The 16,185-nt window shown below is 41.3% G+C and overlaps 2 protein-coding genes across 6 annotated transcripts; one reads left to right on the plus strand and one right to left on the minus strand.

Annotated features, from left to right (window-relative positions):
• Positions 1–23: 23 nt before the first annotated feature.
• Positions 24–10,599, minus strand: LOC6498294 (adenylate cyclase type 3). 4 transcript variants are annotated; one of them, XM_001962443.4, is made up of 18 exons: positions 9,834–10,573; positions 7,838–8,334; positions 6,916–7,105; positions 6,554–6,863; positions 6,370–6,488; positions 6,031–6,142; positions 4,585–4,712; positions 4,143–4,301; positions 3,753–3,891; positions 3,298–3,551; positions 2,871–3,234; positions 2,368–2,656; positions 2,231–2,303; positions 2,092–2,167; positions 1,809–2,034; positions 1,665–1,747; positions 1,153–1,608; positions 24–1,092 (listed from the first exon to the last, which is right to left on the minus strand). In XM_001962443.4, the coding sequence occupies exons 2-18, from the start codon at positions 8,154–8,156 to the stop codon at positions 856–858; spliced, it is 3,534 nt and encodes a 1,177-aa protein (XP_001962479.1). In that variant the 5' UTR covers positions 8,157–8,334; positions 9,834–10,573; the 3' UTR covers positions 24–855. The 4 variants fall into 4 exon arrangements, with proteins under 4 accessions (XP_001962479.1, XP_044572570.1, XP_044572571.1 ...); XM_044716635.1 differs by lacking the exon at positions 9,834–10,573 and having other exon boundaries at positions 7,838–8,614; XM_044716636.1 differs by lacking the exons at positions 6,031–6,142; positions 6,554–6,863; positions 6,916–7,105; positions 7,838–8,334; positions 9,834–10,573 and having other exon boundaries at positions 6,370–6,460.
• A 1,875-nt stretch (positions 10,600–12,474) lies between these two features.
• LOC6497249 (cytochrome c1) lies at positions 12,475–16,157 on the plus strand. 2 transcript variants are annotated; one of them, XM_001962442.4, is made up of 3 exons: positions 12,475–12,766; positions 14,500–14,822; positions 14,888–16,157. In XM_001962442.4, exons 1-3 carry the CDS (start codon positions 12,741–12,743, stop codon positions 15,043–15,045), a joined length of 507 nt encoding a protein of 168 aa, XP_001962478.1. In that variant the 5' UTR covers positions 12,475–12,740; the 3' UTR covers positions 15,046–16,157. The 2 variants fall into 2 exon arrangements, with proteins under 2 accessions (XP_001962478.1, XP_044572572.1); XM_044716637.1 differs by lacking the exon at positions 12,475–12,766 and adding an exon at positions 14,041–14,438.
• The last annotated feature ends 28 nt before the right edge of the window (positions 16,158–16,185 follow it).

The raw sequence follows: 16,185 nt of genomic DNA on the forward strand, positions 1-16,185 counted from the left end.
GAAATTTTCTAATAAGCATGCGATGCAGTTTATATATGACTATATATTGTTTACATCTATAGATTCTATATAATATATTTATATAAAGGTGTACATATATTTCTAGACCATACCCAGGATATTCAATTATTTTAGTTTTAGACTGTAGACTGACATTCTATTGCATTGAATATATTTCGATATTTAATTTAACTAATTTTTCTTTTTATAAGTTAGTTTTGTTTGCTTTTTTTTGGACTTGCTTGTGGGCTGCATTTATTTGTGGTGGGATTCGGATTCTCAACTGATGTTCTATATGTAACCGTGTTCTTCAGGACTTCAGGACTTAGCGTTATTTTTTATAAATATTCTCTAATTTATGCGCATATTCATATTTTACACATTCAGATGCAAAGTGATTGATTCAGTTGTCCTACTCAACTACACACCGATTAATTAAAGCAAAGTGGTTCTCTTATATATTACAGTTTCATGGAAAAAGGATAACAATTTTGTTTGAAACAAAAACAGATTTTACAATAATTAAAATACTTAATCGTAGTCGAATATACTTTAAAGTTAAATATATATTTCTTCATCTTAGGTACACAGTTTACAAACTTTTGGAAAGCAAATGTTGTAAGATTAACTAAATTTGAATTTTGGTTTTTTTTTTCTTCTTGGGGCATAGAATATCACACGAATACTGAGGCAAACCCAAATTTTATAGCAAGTATAACAGTATAACAGTTAACTTTCGTTCCACTAACTCAAACACTCATCCAACACTCACTCACACACCCACTCTCTCTCTGGCCGAATCAAAGATACATTCATACAGTAACTCAGAAGCTAATTAGAAGCAAATTTCGGAAATTATTCTAGCAAGGATTGAGATTCCCCCACTTGGCCAGCACTGCCGTTTCCCAGACTCGACTCCTGGGCGATTCCCTCGCTCTCCGCCGTCGCTTCCTGCGCCTTCACCTTCAGCAGCGGTGTCTTGATGTCGGAGGCCTCCAGTTCGGTGGTGGATTCCAGAGTCGTCGATTCCGGGCCATGCAGCTCAATGGCGGATGTCGGCGCAGCAGGTTCCGCATTTGGCTGGGATTTACCCTGCAAAAAACGAGGATTTTTAATCCTTGGGATTCAGGAATAATAAAAAAGAGTACTTACCTGCAAGTAGTAGGTCATCAACTGGCCTTTTCCTTTGACAGCCACTAGACCGCGTTGCAGGAAGGTGTAGCCGAACTCTTGCAGGATGTTGCATGTCTCCTCGGTGACCTGAATGGCTCCTGCCTTGCCGGTGCTCTCCATGCGCGACGCCACGTTGACGGTGTTACCCCAGATATCGTAGTGCGGCTTTCGGGCACCAATAACGCCCGCCGTTATCGGGCCATGATTGATGCCCATTTTGAGGACGAAGTGATTGAACGACTGCTCGTTAATGCCCTGCAGGGCGTGCTTCAGTTCCAGGGCAAACTCCACCAGGACGGCCAGGTGGGACCAGCGTTCTATGATGGGAGCGTCGTTTCGAAGGTTACGCTGCAGATTAATGCCACTGGCGGCCATGTAGGTTGAGCCAATTGTCTTAATTTTGATGATGTCCTGGAACTGAGGGAGCTCCAGCAACTACAACAAGGAATTCAATTAATAAGCAATATTATAATGAAAATTAGACTGCTTACGGCGTCAAAATCGGAGATAACTTCATTCAGAAACCGCAGGCACTCCAGACCCTGATTGTTAACAGTCTCCTCCGAATAAAAGTCTGAAAATTTAATTCAAATAATTACTAATTTAAAGAAACAGCATATATTTCTTTAAATTACCTGAAAAGTTTGGCATACTGGCGAATAGAACTCCCACTTCGGCATAGCTCTGGGAGTAGAGGTCGTCGTGGGAGCGTTTGGTGTTCTTCATGAAGTGCTCTGCCACATGAACGGGTAGGACGTTGTAGACTAAGGCCTCATTCCGCTGTCGCATGTCGTTGGCAGTCTCCTTCTGCTCGGCCACCTCTGTCTTCCACTTAAAAATCACACGATCTTCGTGATCCATCTAGGAATAGGTATTTGTAAGGATAAGTCTGTGAGATCTATAGAATATTAAGCTTACATGTCTGGCTAAAGTGCTGAGCGCCAAAGCAGCCACCAATAAGAGTCCAGAAGTGCAGTAACGTGTTGATATGAGACTGACAAAGAAATTAAAATAAATTAACAAACAAATCTATAGTCTTTCAAGGGGAGGCCCTTACGGTTGGTGTGACAAATCATCTTCCAAGGAGTACAGGTCCTGCATAATGAATATATTGAAGTAGCAATGCAGAGCTTTAAGAAGAAAATAAAGTATAATTAGAACGGATAGAACTGTCTATTATTTAAGAAACCTCACCTGCAATGGATAGCAGCAACAAAATCTTTGTAAGATGCGTGAGCTGAGCAATTACGGCAATCGCAATCAATATAAGGACACCGAAATTACTCAAGTAGGACGGATATAGGACACGTTCTGTAGGTACTGCCTCGCGCATTTGCTCCACAAACGATGCGGGCAGCAGGTGCTCGGCTGTGACCACCCCTGAATCCTCCACGTCCACTTCGACGCCCTCCATTCCGGCCGTGGCATTGAATTCGCTTTCGCTCACAATGTGCTCGGTGCGAACGAAGGTGACGAAGAAGAACTGTCAAGGAAATGGGAGGGAAATCAATGGCAGGACTTGAGCACGTCCCTGTCACACTTAAAATTCAAATCGCACTAAGGCCTGTCAAAATATTTGGAAAGCACGCAAAGGAAAGGAATTCTATAGTCCTTTACAACCCTTTCGTAAAAGGACGAATGAAACAGGATTTTCTTTCTGTGTGCTTAACAAATTTTGAGCAAAAACCTTAACCTACCATGTCGACAACGTTGCTTAGACCAATGGTAAGTGCTATGATTATGGCGGCCAGCTCCCGGACGAAGGTAATGTCATTGAATCTCTTGCTCACATCGACGAAGAACTTGGGTAGCATTCCGCTGAAGCTCTCGGCTATGCTGATGACCACCAGCATGGCGATTGGAACTAAGGGTGCTGCGATATTGATGAAGTGGAGCGTGGATCGGGGAAGCACCAGGTAGGAGTAGAGAACATCAATGCACTGGACCAGGAGAGCGGCCAGCAACGGCAGGGAACTGTACGGCTCCCTGTAAACGGCGTACGACTGCTCCAGCTGGGGATTCTTAAAGCGTAGGAATACATTGGTGTCCTTGATGAGGTTCCTTTAAAAAATAAATATAACATTTATTTTATACAATGTTTAATCTCAAGTCATTAATACTAACTCATGTCCATCACGAGTCACGAGTTCGTCTTTCAATCGTTGCTTAAAGTTCTCAAGCTTGACCTGCTCCTCTTCGTCCTCCTCGCCGGGTGTTTGATGGCCGTTGGACACGACAGTCTGGGCCAGAAGCTCCTCATCGTCCAGGCCGTCGTTGTCGTCCGCGCCGGTTATGGCTTCGTTGGTTGAACCATTGGGACTGCTATGGAGGTTTTCCGCTTGAGTTTCGTTGATTTTCTTGGCACATGGCGAGGCAAACTGGCAAAGGACGAAAGTGTTTATTAAATTGGAACAACATTTCCTTTCAAACAACAAAAAATAGCTAGTTTCCAACTATAAGTAGGAACAAATAGCTGCCTATAAAGCAGACAGTATAAACTGTTTTTAGTTACTTTCTTATGACCCGATTATTTTACCGCCAACCCGAAAAGTAACTTCTTTACAACCCACTTTGCTTACCGGCTTCACCACCTTGGTGATGAAATAGGTCTTCAGTCCGGCAATCCGTAGCAGCTCCTCCCGTTTCTCCCCAAAGGCGGGCTCCACCTCGAACTCGCCGTTGAGGAAGGCCAGTGTTTTGTCCGAAATATGGACGCGTCTACGGAAATCAAAATAATCCGGTGAGAACATAAATATTTGAAAAATTAGAAATCAGGGAAATGGCCCCTTGGGGTGGAAGGATGAAGACCGGAGTGCAAACACCACAAGTCAAGCCATAAATTTGCATGCCAAAGTGACAAAGTCAAATCATAATAAGCACTTGCCACACAACTGACAACGACGACGATGGCCGTTATCAATTATGCAACATGGGGAGTGGTGAGGTGACAGTCGTTAAAACCCACTCACCCAGCCTTGCCGCTCGATTCCATTTTATTAGCCAACTCGACATCCTTGGAGTAGACGTCAAACTGCCACTGCCTTTGGCCGAGAATGCCGGCTAGCACTGCTCCCGTGTGTATTCCCACACGCATATCAACAGGTGAGTTGGCCTTCTGCTGCACATACCTGGAAAGAGGGGAAGTGGAATTAGAAAGGACGATGGTTGGCACGCAACATGGCCCGGTTAGTGGCGCCTGAAAGTATGCTCGACAAGCTAAAGGGGAGCCAAAGGAGCGAGCTCGTGGCTAAGTGCAATTATTATTAATTGAACAAACGTTGATTTGACGCCGCCTGTCGACTCTTGACTCTCCACTGTCGCCTGTCGACTATCGACTGTCCCGTGTCGCTTTAGCCCTTCGCCTGTCGAGCTGTTTTCCTTTGGGAGCTACTGGGCTTAAACGCTACTCACTTGATGGCCTTCACCATGGAGAGTCCCATGTGCACGCACATGACGGCGTGATCCGGTCGCTCGTCGGGGGCACCACTAATGCAATAATAGCAATCGCCAAGAATCTTGATGCGCAATTGTTGATATTTCTGGAAGGGGGGAGAACAAATTTGATTTAGTTCTCAACTGATTCAAGGCAAACAATTGCAGTTGTTTGAAAATCAAATAAAATTGTTAAGAAAATGGTTTAAAAAATAGTATTTGTGACGAAAAAAACTATAATTTCTTTAAGATACTGAATAGAATAGCCTCCCTGGCCTGTCTTATGTCTTAAAAAAACAAAAAATCATTATTATAATGGATATACTATGGACTATATATACTATGACTATACTATAATTAAAAAAAAAGGTTTAAAAAAATAGTATTTGTGACAAAAGAAACTATAATTTCTTCGAAATACTGTACTCCTTGGCCTGTCTCACTTCTTAAAACAAAAATCATTATAATAATGGATATACCATGGACTGAAAATTAAATACAATACATAAGAAAAAGGTTTAAAAAATAGTATTTGTGACGAAAGAAACTATAATTTCTTGAATAGTATAGTTACTGAATAGTATAGCCTCCCTTACGTCTTAAAACCAAAATCATTATATTAATGGATATACTATTTACCAAATAAAGCCAAAAAGTTTCTCCGACAAGTACAAACTAGGTAACGCTCAGGTAGTCATGGCGGTTGGCGTGATGATCGATTAAAACGTCTTAAAAAAAATGTGTGTCATAAATAAACAAACTTGACCAACTTAAGAACACAGGCCCCCCGAAACACAGCTCCAAAAAATCATCATTCACTTTCTATTCCACCCACAAAAGCAAACAAATGAAGTGAAAAAACAATAACCCCCTCCTTGGAAAAATCGGTGAAAGGATAAGGACACACACAGTCAGTCACACATACTGGGACACACATCCTACCAAGCCCCAATCACAGGCAAATTAACTGAAACCCAAAAATAAACCACGAAACCTTCTACTGGGCTCCACTCAAAAAATAACTGCTAAAAATTCGCTCGAAAAGGAAAAAATCAACTCGAAACATTATATACGCCTGACTGGACATAACTTTTGTTGGTCATTCGCCCGGGAGGCCCACCCTACCCTCGAATGGAAAATAAGGAAAAAACTTAAACCTGAAAAGAAAAAAGGCAGAAAAAAACAGAAAATGAAAAAAAAATTCAAATTAAAGTGGAAAGACACTCGAGAAGAGGAAATGAAAAACTCTAGATGGGGTATCTTAAACATCATAATCATCATTAAGAGAAAATTCTACGACCTGTCTGGCACACCCCCTACCACCCGAACAGGTGAATGAACAGCTGGATTAAAATAAAAAAAAAATAATATAAGAAACAATGAAAAATATATACTATAAGAGAGAGAACCACGAGAAAATGTTACCTCGGCGAGCCTATCGAAGCGTGCGAAGAGCTCGTTAAGCATTTTAACCAAATCTTGGGCGCTATATGTCGAGGAGATGGCTGTGAAGCCAACGATATCCGCATAGAGTATGCTTGTTTTCACGAAATAGTTCGAAATTGAGGAAATTCCGGTATGTAATCATTAAACAAGTGGCAGTAAAATACAATTTTATTTAAATATTAACACCTAGAAGTATGCAGCATTAAATGGAAGTGAGGAAGGACTCGGATATGGACTGGAGTGGAAAGGGTTCAGTGGAACTCTGTTACAACTATAAGATAAAAAATTTATAATAATTAAAAATTTAGAAAAACTTACCTCACATTCTCGTGACGGCTCATATAGATCTTCTTGAAAGCCTCAGAACTAGAGGATCCCAAGTCTTCTCGCATTTTTATAGCCACATGCTTTGGAAGCACCGACAGCAGCAATCGCTCCTATTTATGTATAATTAATTTTTTTTTAAATCTAAAAAGATCTAGTAACTCTAAGAATGATTTACCTGCTCGGCAGACTGCTCCTCGATGACCATTTTCACCTCAAGGCTCTTTTTGGCCTCCAGGAAGGCCCGCTTCTGCTTGGCCTCGCCCATAAAGTAGTACAGGAGTCCGATGAGGGCGGCGGTGGCTATAAGGACAGCATTGGCCGCCACCTGATTGGAGAGCATTGGATCCTGGCGAGAGTAAGCCACGGGCAGACTAAGGCATATCAAATAAGAGCAGCAGCCAATCGACAGCCCGAGGAATATCAGAGGCAGCGGCAGGGTCACATAGACCAGGAAGTTGAGAAGAATAGCCCAGCCAAGGACATCTCTGTAAAGAAAAGGATATAAGAGATCCATTTCAGAACTATTTTCAAACTCACCTAGGCGAGAAACTTGGTTGCAGGATAACATATGCCACAAAGTGTAGAATGCTAAGTAGCCACAAGGCCCGAGGGATTATCGTCAGGAGGATCTCATGGAGCCTTTTTAAGGTTGGTTTCTCCGAGCCACGTCCGATGTGGAGCAGAGCCGTTAGAGCCAAGTAAGCCAGCAGCATGCAACAGTTTACCACTAAAATGTAATATTATTTTTAAAGTATTTAAAAAAGTTATAACTATCTAATATATAACTTTTAATAGACAATAATAAAAATAAAATATTTTAAACCTCTCTACCTTACTAATAATAATCATAATAATAATATTAATCTTATAAAAAAAAACCTCTTGAAGAGGTAAAATACCGGGGACGAACCTACATGCCAAGCCCAAAATAACTCATATTCATATAGATATACAAAATTGAACATAAAATATTATAATATGTTTCTATAATAATATGAATAACAATTGAAAATATATCTATGTCTATTATATATCTTTGCCTAGAAATGGACTTATCTATTTTATATCTTTGTATTCAATTTATGACAATGACAACTGAAGTTTTATGCCACAAAATGTGGTGGTGTGTTTATTCATAAGCCATTAAATGGAAATTGTTGTCTTATCACCGCAAAGCCATCAAAATCAATTAATACCTCTAATGGAATTTTGCTTTCTATACTCTGGACACTCTTTAGAACATTGTTTCCTACATAAAAGAATCTAACTGCTGTCATAAAATAAAATAACTCCAAGGGGGTTTCCTGTCTACCAGTCTATATTACGTATACGCAACATATGAACCTCTACAGAACCCTTACATATTTTTATATTTAATAAATATTTAAGATTTTTAAATAAGAAATGTTTTTCCCAAAACTCTAATTGATTTAAGATTAAATTATATATTAAAACCCACCTCTTGTGGCCATTGCTTGATCCCAGGGAATTACAATAGTCCATATGTTGAATAGCACGGCCGCAAACAGGAACCACTTGAGGCCGCTGCGTCGCTGCTTGATGGAGTAGTTGTGGTATAGTTCGTTGAGCACATGCTGCGGCAGGATCACGACTCCGCCGCCAGTGATACCCACACCACCGGCCACCACATCGCTGTCATTGGGCCGTCGGCGGGCTGGCGGTGTCTTCTGGCGTTGTTGGGGCTTTGTTTTTGTGGGCGTGGAATTGGCCGCCGCCTGGCCGCCATTCTCCAAGCTGGTGCCCTTTTCCTCCGGCATAATTTCGGGCTGGTATTTTGGAGCTCCTTCGCTTTGTTTTGGGGGGGTGGGGGTTCCTTGGGATTCTGTTTAATTATTCGTTGATCGGCGAGCTCTTGGAAGGCCTGGTTTATGAATGAAGCGAAGCCATTTCTTTGCCTTATTTATTTATGATGTCCGGAGGGGGGCGGTCTGGAAACTGGGAGACGACTCTTGGGTAAATAGAGGCACAATGCGAAGCACAAACTCAAACACAAGAAGCACAACACCAGAAGCAAGTGAAAATACAAACTCGCGTTAACGGTAAATTTGAGACTTAGCGCTGCCTCGTGGCGCTCCATGTCCCTACTCTCCCCGCCTCACGCCCCACGCCCCTGTTTCATCAAGGCAAGGCGGAAGCGTCCTTGCGCGAGAGCCGTGAGAGTGGCTCTGCATGTGCATGTGTGTGTGTGTATGTTTATCTGTTTGTGGATACCGTACAGTGGTCTCCATTTGAAAATAATATTATAAAAAAAATATATATTCACTTATAAAGTGAAATACTATACGAACTAATCTATTTCACGCGATAAGGTCGGAATCACATATATTTTATTCGCATTCCCTGGTCGAGCACAAAAAGTATTAAGATAAGAGATGCCTGAAATGTGCCCACCTTCTTATCATTGTCACACTTTTCTAATAAGTACATATATATATTTAAAATACTTCCCGTAAGGCTAGGCCCAGCGATAACCCAGGTATTTTAGTTATTTGATTAAATATTTTTAAAGTTTGTAACTCATTCTACTATTTCTACTAAAAAAGAGAAAAGAATTTAAAATCTCTACGCCAATGTCCTGGCCCGCAAACCCCAATATCCTGTATGCAATATTCGGCTCTTCCGCTTAACGAATGTAGAGAGCCAATTTCCGTTTAATGTTAATTAGGCCAAATTGGGTTTTCTATTTTCGGGCCAAATTGAAATTGACTTGTCAAAATTTCATGCGGGCATCCTTCACCCCCTCTCCCTCCCTACCATCCTGTCTGAATAAATTATGAATATTTTCTACCGCATTTGACACCCACACAGACCACGGTACTCGGTGAATCTCACCCACTCTCTCGCTCTCTCTCGTTCGTTTGTTCTCCCCACTTTCTCTCGGGTGGCGCTCCCTCCCCCGCCATCTGCCACCCACCGCCTGCTTCCTTCTTATTTGACTGTCGTTTCCCCATTGCCGAATATTCGACTGACGGACTGTGTAACATAGCGTTGCTTCTTACTTTTTCCTTACAAAAAAAAAAAAAAAAAAAGGAAAAGAAAAGAAAATCCTTTTTTTTGCGTCTAGGTATGCGCGTACATGTGTTGGCCGTGTTTGTACGGGTAAGGTTGATTTGCCCAAGGTTCGTTTTAACGCGTTCTGATTTTGTTTGTATAGCTGAACGCGGGTGTGTATGTGTACACTTTTGAATACTGCACTGCAGACGGGTTACAATTTTAATATTAATCCGAATAATTGACGCCTCTGTAGGGGGATATTCAGTGCCCGAAACCCTCTACACCCTCCCGTTATTTCGTCCTTTTCTTTTTTTTTTTGTTGCGGAGGCTGCGATAACCGTTAGGCACGTACAGTTGCTCTTTTTCCGCATCCTGCCCATGTTAAGTTCACTATTTTTTCACACTTTTTTGGGAAAACTTTGATTTTTTTATGAACATACATTTGTTCTAAAGCCAGTTATCCTTTTTCGTTGTGTCCTGCTGTACTGGTGCTGCTGCTGCTGCTGCTTCTTCAGCTGCCTGGCGATGTTACACGCTTGGCGCCGCGCGATTTTTCTTCGACTAAACTAAGGCGCCCGATAAACTTGACTGATTGTTAAGTGAAAATTTTCGACAGTCAACAAGCCCCAGCAGCACCAGCAAGGACTTCCGTTATTTCGCGCGACCGAAGGCTCTCTCAGCGGGAGCGAGCTTTCCCCGAAAGGAACAAAAGCTTATGAGAGCGCATGTCTGCCGCTGATAACGGTACAGCTGGGCAGCATGATAACGCGACATGCATCTGCTCCATCTCCATCCATCCCCCCTCCGTGCATAATCACTCGAATATTGCCGCAAGCGCATAAAGTTAATTAGACAGCCGCATTAATGCCTCTTGCTAAATGGCAATCAAATGGAAAACCAAGAAGAAGAGCCCATCGGATGTTGCAGCTGGCCTTGGGTTGGCATTGAAAAAGGTGCAGCTGCCTAGGTCGCCAATGTGTGATATGTCCCTGTGGTTCTCTTTGTGTGTGTGTGAGTGAGTGTGTGTGGCGGAGACTACAGATGTAAAGGAAATGCACAATAAAACGGAAGACGTTTTGTTTCCTTAAAACGGGGGTGATGCCAGGACTGGAGGAGCAACCGGAGAAAGTTGTTCCTGAAATTATATGGAACCATTGTAATTTATTTGAGTTCATGAAGGGGCAAAGATTTGACAAAAAAATAGTTAAAAAAGTAGTAGTTTTAAGAAAAGGTTTTTAAAATAAAATTATGTACAGACTATCACAGACGTGTTTTGTTTCTTATAATAAAGTTTCTAATTATTTAAATAAATTTTTCTAACAATTTCCAAACATTAGAAGACAGAGTGAGGGTTGAATAAATCTGAACATGATAACAACCCCTCGATATTGAAGTTTTATTTTTTTAATGGTAGTTTTTTGGATTTTATGTGACACGATGGGACATAACAAAGTCCGACTTTACTGTTTTATCTAAAAAATATTAATAAAACTATTATTTAAACTATGTAATGTTTTTAAAACATAGTACTTACATCAGCCGCCAAAGGACAGCTGCATTCGTCTGCTGACATGTGCACCAAATTCACAGCGAGACAATGAAATATCCCGCCAGCTGCCTGCTAGTGCATTTTATTTCTCTCTGGGTATCCTGAACCCGGGCAAGGCTGCTACTGGCTACCTGGAAAAGGTTGCGAGTATTACCCGCCTTCCATATGCCCTTCCGATTGATTGATTGTCGTGTATGTTGTCGTTATAGCTTACGAAATCGTGCGATTTCATTAGATATCCCTAATCTATGTTGCCTACCCCTTGTAGGGAGTCGCTAAAAGATTTAAATTTTAAATTTTTATCAATGTATTTTGTATATAAACCATCGTATCAATGAAAAAAAAACATCTGTTCTTGAGTTATTTGTCTTTTCTTAAGGAAACTAATCCCTTAACGAACATAATGGCACGTGAGACGGCCTAATCCACTGAGGTGGGTAGATTCCTACCTAAAAATGGGTTTTTGTTTCTCCAGGTGCAAGGATCTTAAGGAAGGAAAATAATTGCATCTGCCCCTTCAGATTTTGCAACTGCTTAGAAATAAATCCTAGTATAATTTTTAAAAATTTATTAAATATTTTAAAGAATTTTTATGAAAACCAGGGAACTGGTTCAGAAGATAAAACAATAGTTGGCGCTTTGGAGCTCCAAAATCCAGCGCTGTCCAATACTTTGGGGACAAATACACGAGCTTTCTAACACTATTCCTTCTTCCATGGAAAAAGCTACCAATTGGTGTTGTTGAACACTTCTTGGAGAGGAAAACTTGTTTTCGCGGTTTGATTTTCTTGAGAAAATTCGGGTTTTGTGGAACTTAATATTCGGCAACAAGCAAAGATGGCCAACTTTATGAAGATGCGATTCCTCCGAACAGGTGTCCTATGCTTCCTTTTGGCTTAAGCTAGATTTAGCGCCCACCGATCGATATCAGCACCTTTTTTCCAGACAAAGCAGATGTGGATTCGAAACTAATCTAGAAAATACTTCATTTTTAAATAAAAATTTTAACTCTATCGCAGTTTCAAAAAATTGTTTCTGAGAGTTGAGAGAGTAAAAAGCCGCCGCTTAAGAGAGTAATTTGAGAGAGCGGCATTTTTCTATAGTGGTGGGAAACCTTTGGTAGCTCTATCGATACATCGATTGTTTAAAAAACTAGGAAAATATTAAGCTTTAAAAGCCTAATAACTAGACATTCTTTACAACAAAAAATTATTTTTTTTTTTTATTTCCTCTGGTGTAATTTTCGCCGATTTTATAAATCCGTTTAAAATTATAATAGCAGATGGTCAAAGCTTTGAATTCGTGGCAATTGGAATTCTGAAGTGATATCATCACCATCATATGTTGAAATTAAAAAAAAAACAATGGCTTTAACATTTATTTACCCCATTAACCCACGAATATGTCTTTTAGTTCCCTAAATACAATAAAAATACGAGTATTAAAACAAGTATTGCATAAAGGATCGATGATCACACTCCAGCGCATGAGCAACTATCGATAGTGCCGTCGCTTATTAATCGCCCAATGGGGTATATAAGGCGGGCCGCCGCTCGCTGGCTCTCTCATTCTCGAAAAAAACCTACCGAAGGTAACTCTGTGGTTTGAACGGCAACCGAAATCCAACGGCCAGCGACTTTCCCAGCAAAGCTACAAGAAGCAGTTTGCACAAATTTACTAAATTGCCAGTTTGCTAAAACTCTGTGTTGATCTTCGACTCGTGTTTTGCGCTGCCCAAAACCAAAAATCTAAACGTGCTTCGCGCTTCGCTTTTGAAAAGTAAATCCAGTAAATCAAAATGGCTGATGTGGCTGAGCAAAAGAAGTGAGTAATATTTGAATTGTTCTATGTGGGTGTATATGTGTGTGCCTGTGCATTTGTTTAAACAATTGTCTGGATCTGGATCTGATGGTTGCCAAAAGTTGCACCCAATTTTGCGAGTACATCTTTTTCGATGTTCGCCGCAACGGTTTGGAAAAAATTTTCTTTTTGAATTCTGTGTCTATATACGCAAACCGCTTGGCGGCACACAGCAGTTGTCTTTCTCCCACCAATGGCCGGCAAATGTGCGCGCAAAAAACGACGCCGTTGAATTTGGCGCGGCGTCATAGTGCCTTCTCTCTCACTCTCCGGCCGGCAAACCAACGGCAATGTGAACCGACTTGTCTGTGTACGTATGCAGCGGTGTCGGTGTCGGGCAGAAGCAAAAGAAGTAGCTGTAAGTGTGTGTGTGTGCGCCAAGCGAAGTGCGCAAAAATATAGGAGCGTGTGTATGTCTAGCATTCAAGTTGCCGCTCTTTTCTTCTCGAGCTGATTTCAGCTGTCGTTTGCCTGGCTCTGTTTGCTTTTTGCTTCTGTTCCCTCGTCCGACCATTAATTTTTGTCGGTTTTGCTCCACACGTTTTGGTTGTCTAAAGCTCAAAGCTTGGCATTAAATTAGCAGCTCTCCTCTTCTCGCCCTCCTAATGAGCTGCTGCTGCTGCTGCTCAAGTTCTTTCATGTCAGGTATTTTGTCACTGCCTAAAATAATCTCACTTGCCGGCTAACCGGCAGCCGCATTCTTGTCTGGCTTAGGTGGCCTCGCTAGTCACCCACCCCCCCTTGGGAGCCCCACACAGGGGGAGCTAATAGAGAAGTGGTGGAAAACCGTTACAACTTTTGTCTGTTGTCTTAGGTTGTGCCGGTTTTTTCGAATAATGGTTGGGGGGGAAAAGAGATGGGGAAGCAGGATAGTGGGTGCTTTTTACTTGTATGTGTTTGTGCTTTTTGACCGTTATTTTTGTCGCTTCCTTTGCCGTTGCACATTTGAAATGCCACCCTCTCTTTCGCACTGGATACCACCCTCTCTGTTACACCAAGTGCGTGTGCAAGCGAGACGACTATTGGGGGTTATGTAGCCGCATAAAAACCAGTTTTTCTCTTCGTTCGGGTTCGTTTAATTTCAAACAAGTCGCGCTTTTTACTTTTTGCAAGTCTGCAAGCATCTCTTTTATGCTGCTACCCACATTTCCCATGCCTGAGTGTATGTACAATAATATATAAAAGCACGAAATAAAGAATATACACATGCAATAGGGGGGGATATATATGTATATATATATTTAATATGGAAAAGAGCACGCTGCCTCCGTTTCTACCAAATGCCGCTCACCTTTCCTCGTTTCTTTTTGCGTCGCAGTTTGCACGAGTTGTTGCTCCCATTTATCATTACCGGCAGAGCCGCCGGCGTCGGCGTTGGCAGATGTTACAATGCTTTGTGTTGTTAGTGGTCGTCCTGGGGTGGTGGTGGTTGTTGCTGCTGCTCGAAAGATGATGCGGAAGCACAGGCAAAATGGGGAAAAAAAGTGTGGCGGGGGGAAAAGAGAAAAGCTTTGCCGGCCGCCTAGCGTTAGAATGGAAAATTTTCAATAATTTCATGAATGTTTGAAATGTGCAGCGTGGAGGGGGGTCATTACAGCGTCAAAGAAACCTTGTTACAAAAATTTAATATTCAGATGTACTGAATTTTAAGTTATATTATTCTATTATTAATAATAATAAAAATTATTAACTTACAGTGAGACCCCCGTCGTCGAGAAGGTCGCAGCTGAGGAGGTCGATGCTGTGAAGAAGGATGCCGTTGCCGCCGAGGAGGCAGCAGCTGAGAAGCCATCCACCACAGAGAACGGTGCCGCCGAAGAGGAGAGCGCCAAGGAGAACGGAGCAGCTGCCGATAGCGCTGCTGCCCCCGCCGCCGATGCCGTCGATGGTGAGAAGGCCGAGGCTGCCCCCGCTGCCGAAGAGAAGGAGGAGGCTGGTGAGGAGGCCAAGAAGGACAGCAGCGAGGCCGCTCCTGCTGTTGAGAACGGTGCCGAGGAAGCATCCAACGGTGACTCAACAGGTGTGTAAATCAAACAGGATATCCAATCTGGTCATTTTCTTATTATTTTTTCCACTCTTTTATAGACGCCCCCGCCGCTGAAGCCGTGAAGCGGAAGGTGGACGAGGCCGCCGCCAAGGCTGATGAGGCCGTTGCCACGCCGGAGAAGAAGGCGAAGCTGGACGAGGCCAGCACAAAGGATGAGGTGCAAAACGGTGCCGAGGCCAGCGAAGTGGCTGCCTAAGGTATACGCCCGGCTTAGTAGCAGCACACTCAGTACTCTTACATATAAAATACTAACACAAAAACCAACAAGCAAAAATCACACAAAATAAGGTTCAAACCCAGCAGCAGCAGCAGCGTGCGTGCAGCTTTCCGGGCTGCCTGCATGTCGTCTCTGTGTGGGTATGGGCGGGCGCAATTATGTCTAATAACAATCCTGAAATGGGAGCGTAGTCTTAAAGCGTACCGATTACCGATTATCTCTCTGTCTCTCTACTAACAAAACAACCAACCAACAACAAAAAAAAAACAAAAAGAAAAAAAAAACAAGAAACAACAAAATCCATTATCATTTAAAACCTTACTTAAAAACTTAACTTTAAAGAAAGTATATGTAAAGCAAAAGATTAAGTGAAAAAAACAAGCGAAAGTAAGATGCGAGACCCTCTATGTTTTAAGATAAAAAGTTGTAAACAAAAAGCGTCAAATTTAATAATTGTAATAAAAATACGAAGCGATGAAAAAAATTGCAAACAAAAATCCCTAAATAAGCAAAAAACAATAAGAAAGTAAACGACAAAAAACGAGAAAACACTGCATTATGCATTTTTTTTTTGTCTCAACTTGAATATTTTTTTAATTTAAAGAAAAAAAACTTTGATCCTATATTGTGTATGAGTATTTATATATATATATATATATACCAAGCAAAACTTTAAAATCGGCACAATATAACAAAATGCTGCCAACAACAACAACAACACCAGATCAGTCTTTGTTAGCTGACCACAAAGCAAAAATCATACCACATAGAAACAATAAAAACAAAACTATAAGAAATCCAATTTTTATATAGCAATTGAAACAGAACAATTTCTTTTCCAAAATCGGGCGGCGAATTGTGCTTAAAAAAACTGTCAAAATGTACAATTTACTGAACCGGATAATTCTAATGGTTTTCTTGGCAATTTTCCGTTTTGTTTGCATTTAATTTTTCCGGGGCGTAATAATTTGAAAATTATGTACGCCGATTAATCTCCGAAATATAAATTCAGTTAAGAGCCCAAGAGCAGATATGGCCGAAAAACAGGCATTCATCAAAACCAACATTTAAAAATAAACGGATGAAAATTATACAAATTTTTGTTAATTATTTAAGGTT

The sequence above is a fragment of the Drosophila ananassae genome, chromosome 3R, assembly GCF_017639315.1.
Source record: "Drosophila ananassae strain 14024-0371.13 chromosome 3R, ASM1763931v2, whole genome shotgun sequence".
NCBI classification, from domain to species: domain Eukaryota; kingdom Metazoa; phylum Arthropoda; class Insecta; order Diptera; family Drosophilidae; genus Drosophila; species Drosophila ananassae.

Excerpts from the sequence above, each read along its gene's own strand:
- LOC6498294 (XM_001962443.4), bottom strand. The coding sequence starts at position 8,156 with ATGCCGGAGGAAAAGGGCACCAGCTTGGAGAATGGCGGCCAGGCGGCG. Across the intron at positions 4,302-4,584 it reads TCCATGGTGAAGGCCATCAA|GTATGTGCAGCAGAAGGCCA; the intron begins GTGAGTAGCGTT and ends CCCTCTTTCCAG. Across the intron at positions 2,304-2,367 it reads GTTGCTGCTATCCATTGCAG|CTCTGCATTGCTACTTCAAT; the intron begins GTGAGGTTTCTT and ends TTCTTCTTAAAG.
- LOC6497249 (XM_044716637.1), top strand. The coding sequence starts at position 14,362 with ATGTTTGAAATGTGCAGCGTGGAGGGGGGTCATTACAGCGTCAAAGAA. Across the intron at positions 14,439-14,499 it reads CAAAAATTTAATATTCAGAT|TGAGACCCCCGTCGTCGAGA; the intron begins GTACTGAATTTT and ends ATTAACTTACAG. Across the intron at positions 14,823-14,887 it reads ATCCAACGGTGACTCAACAG|ACGCCCCCGCCGCTGAAGCC; the intron begins GTGTGTAAATCA and ends ACTCTTTTATAG.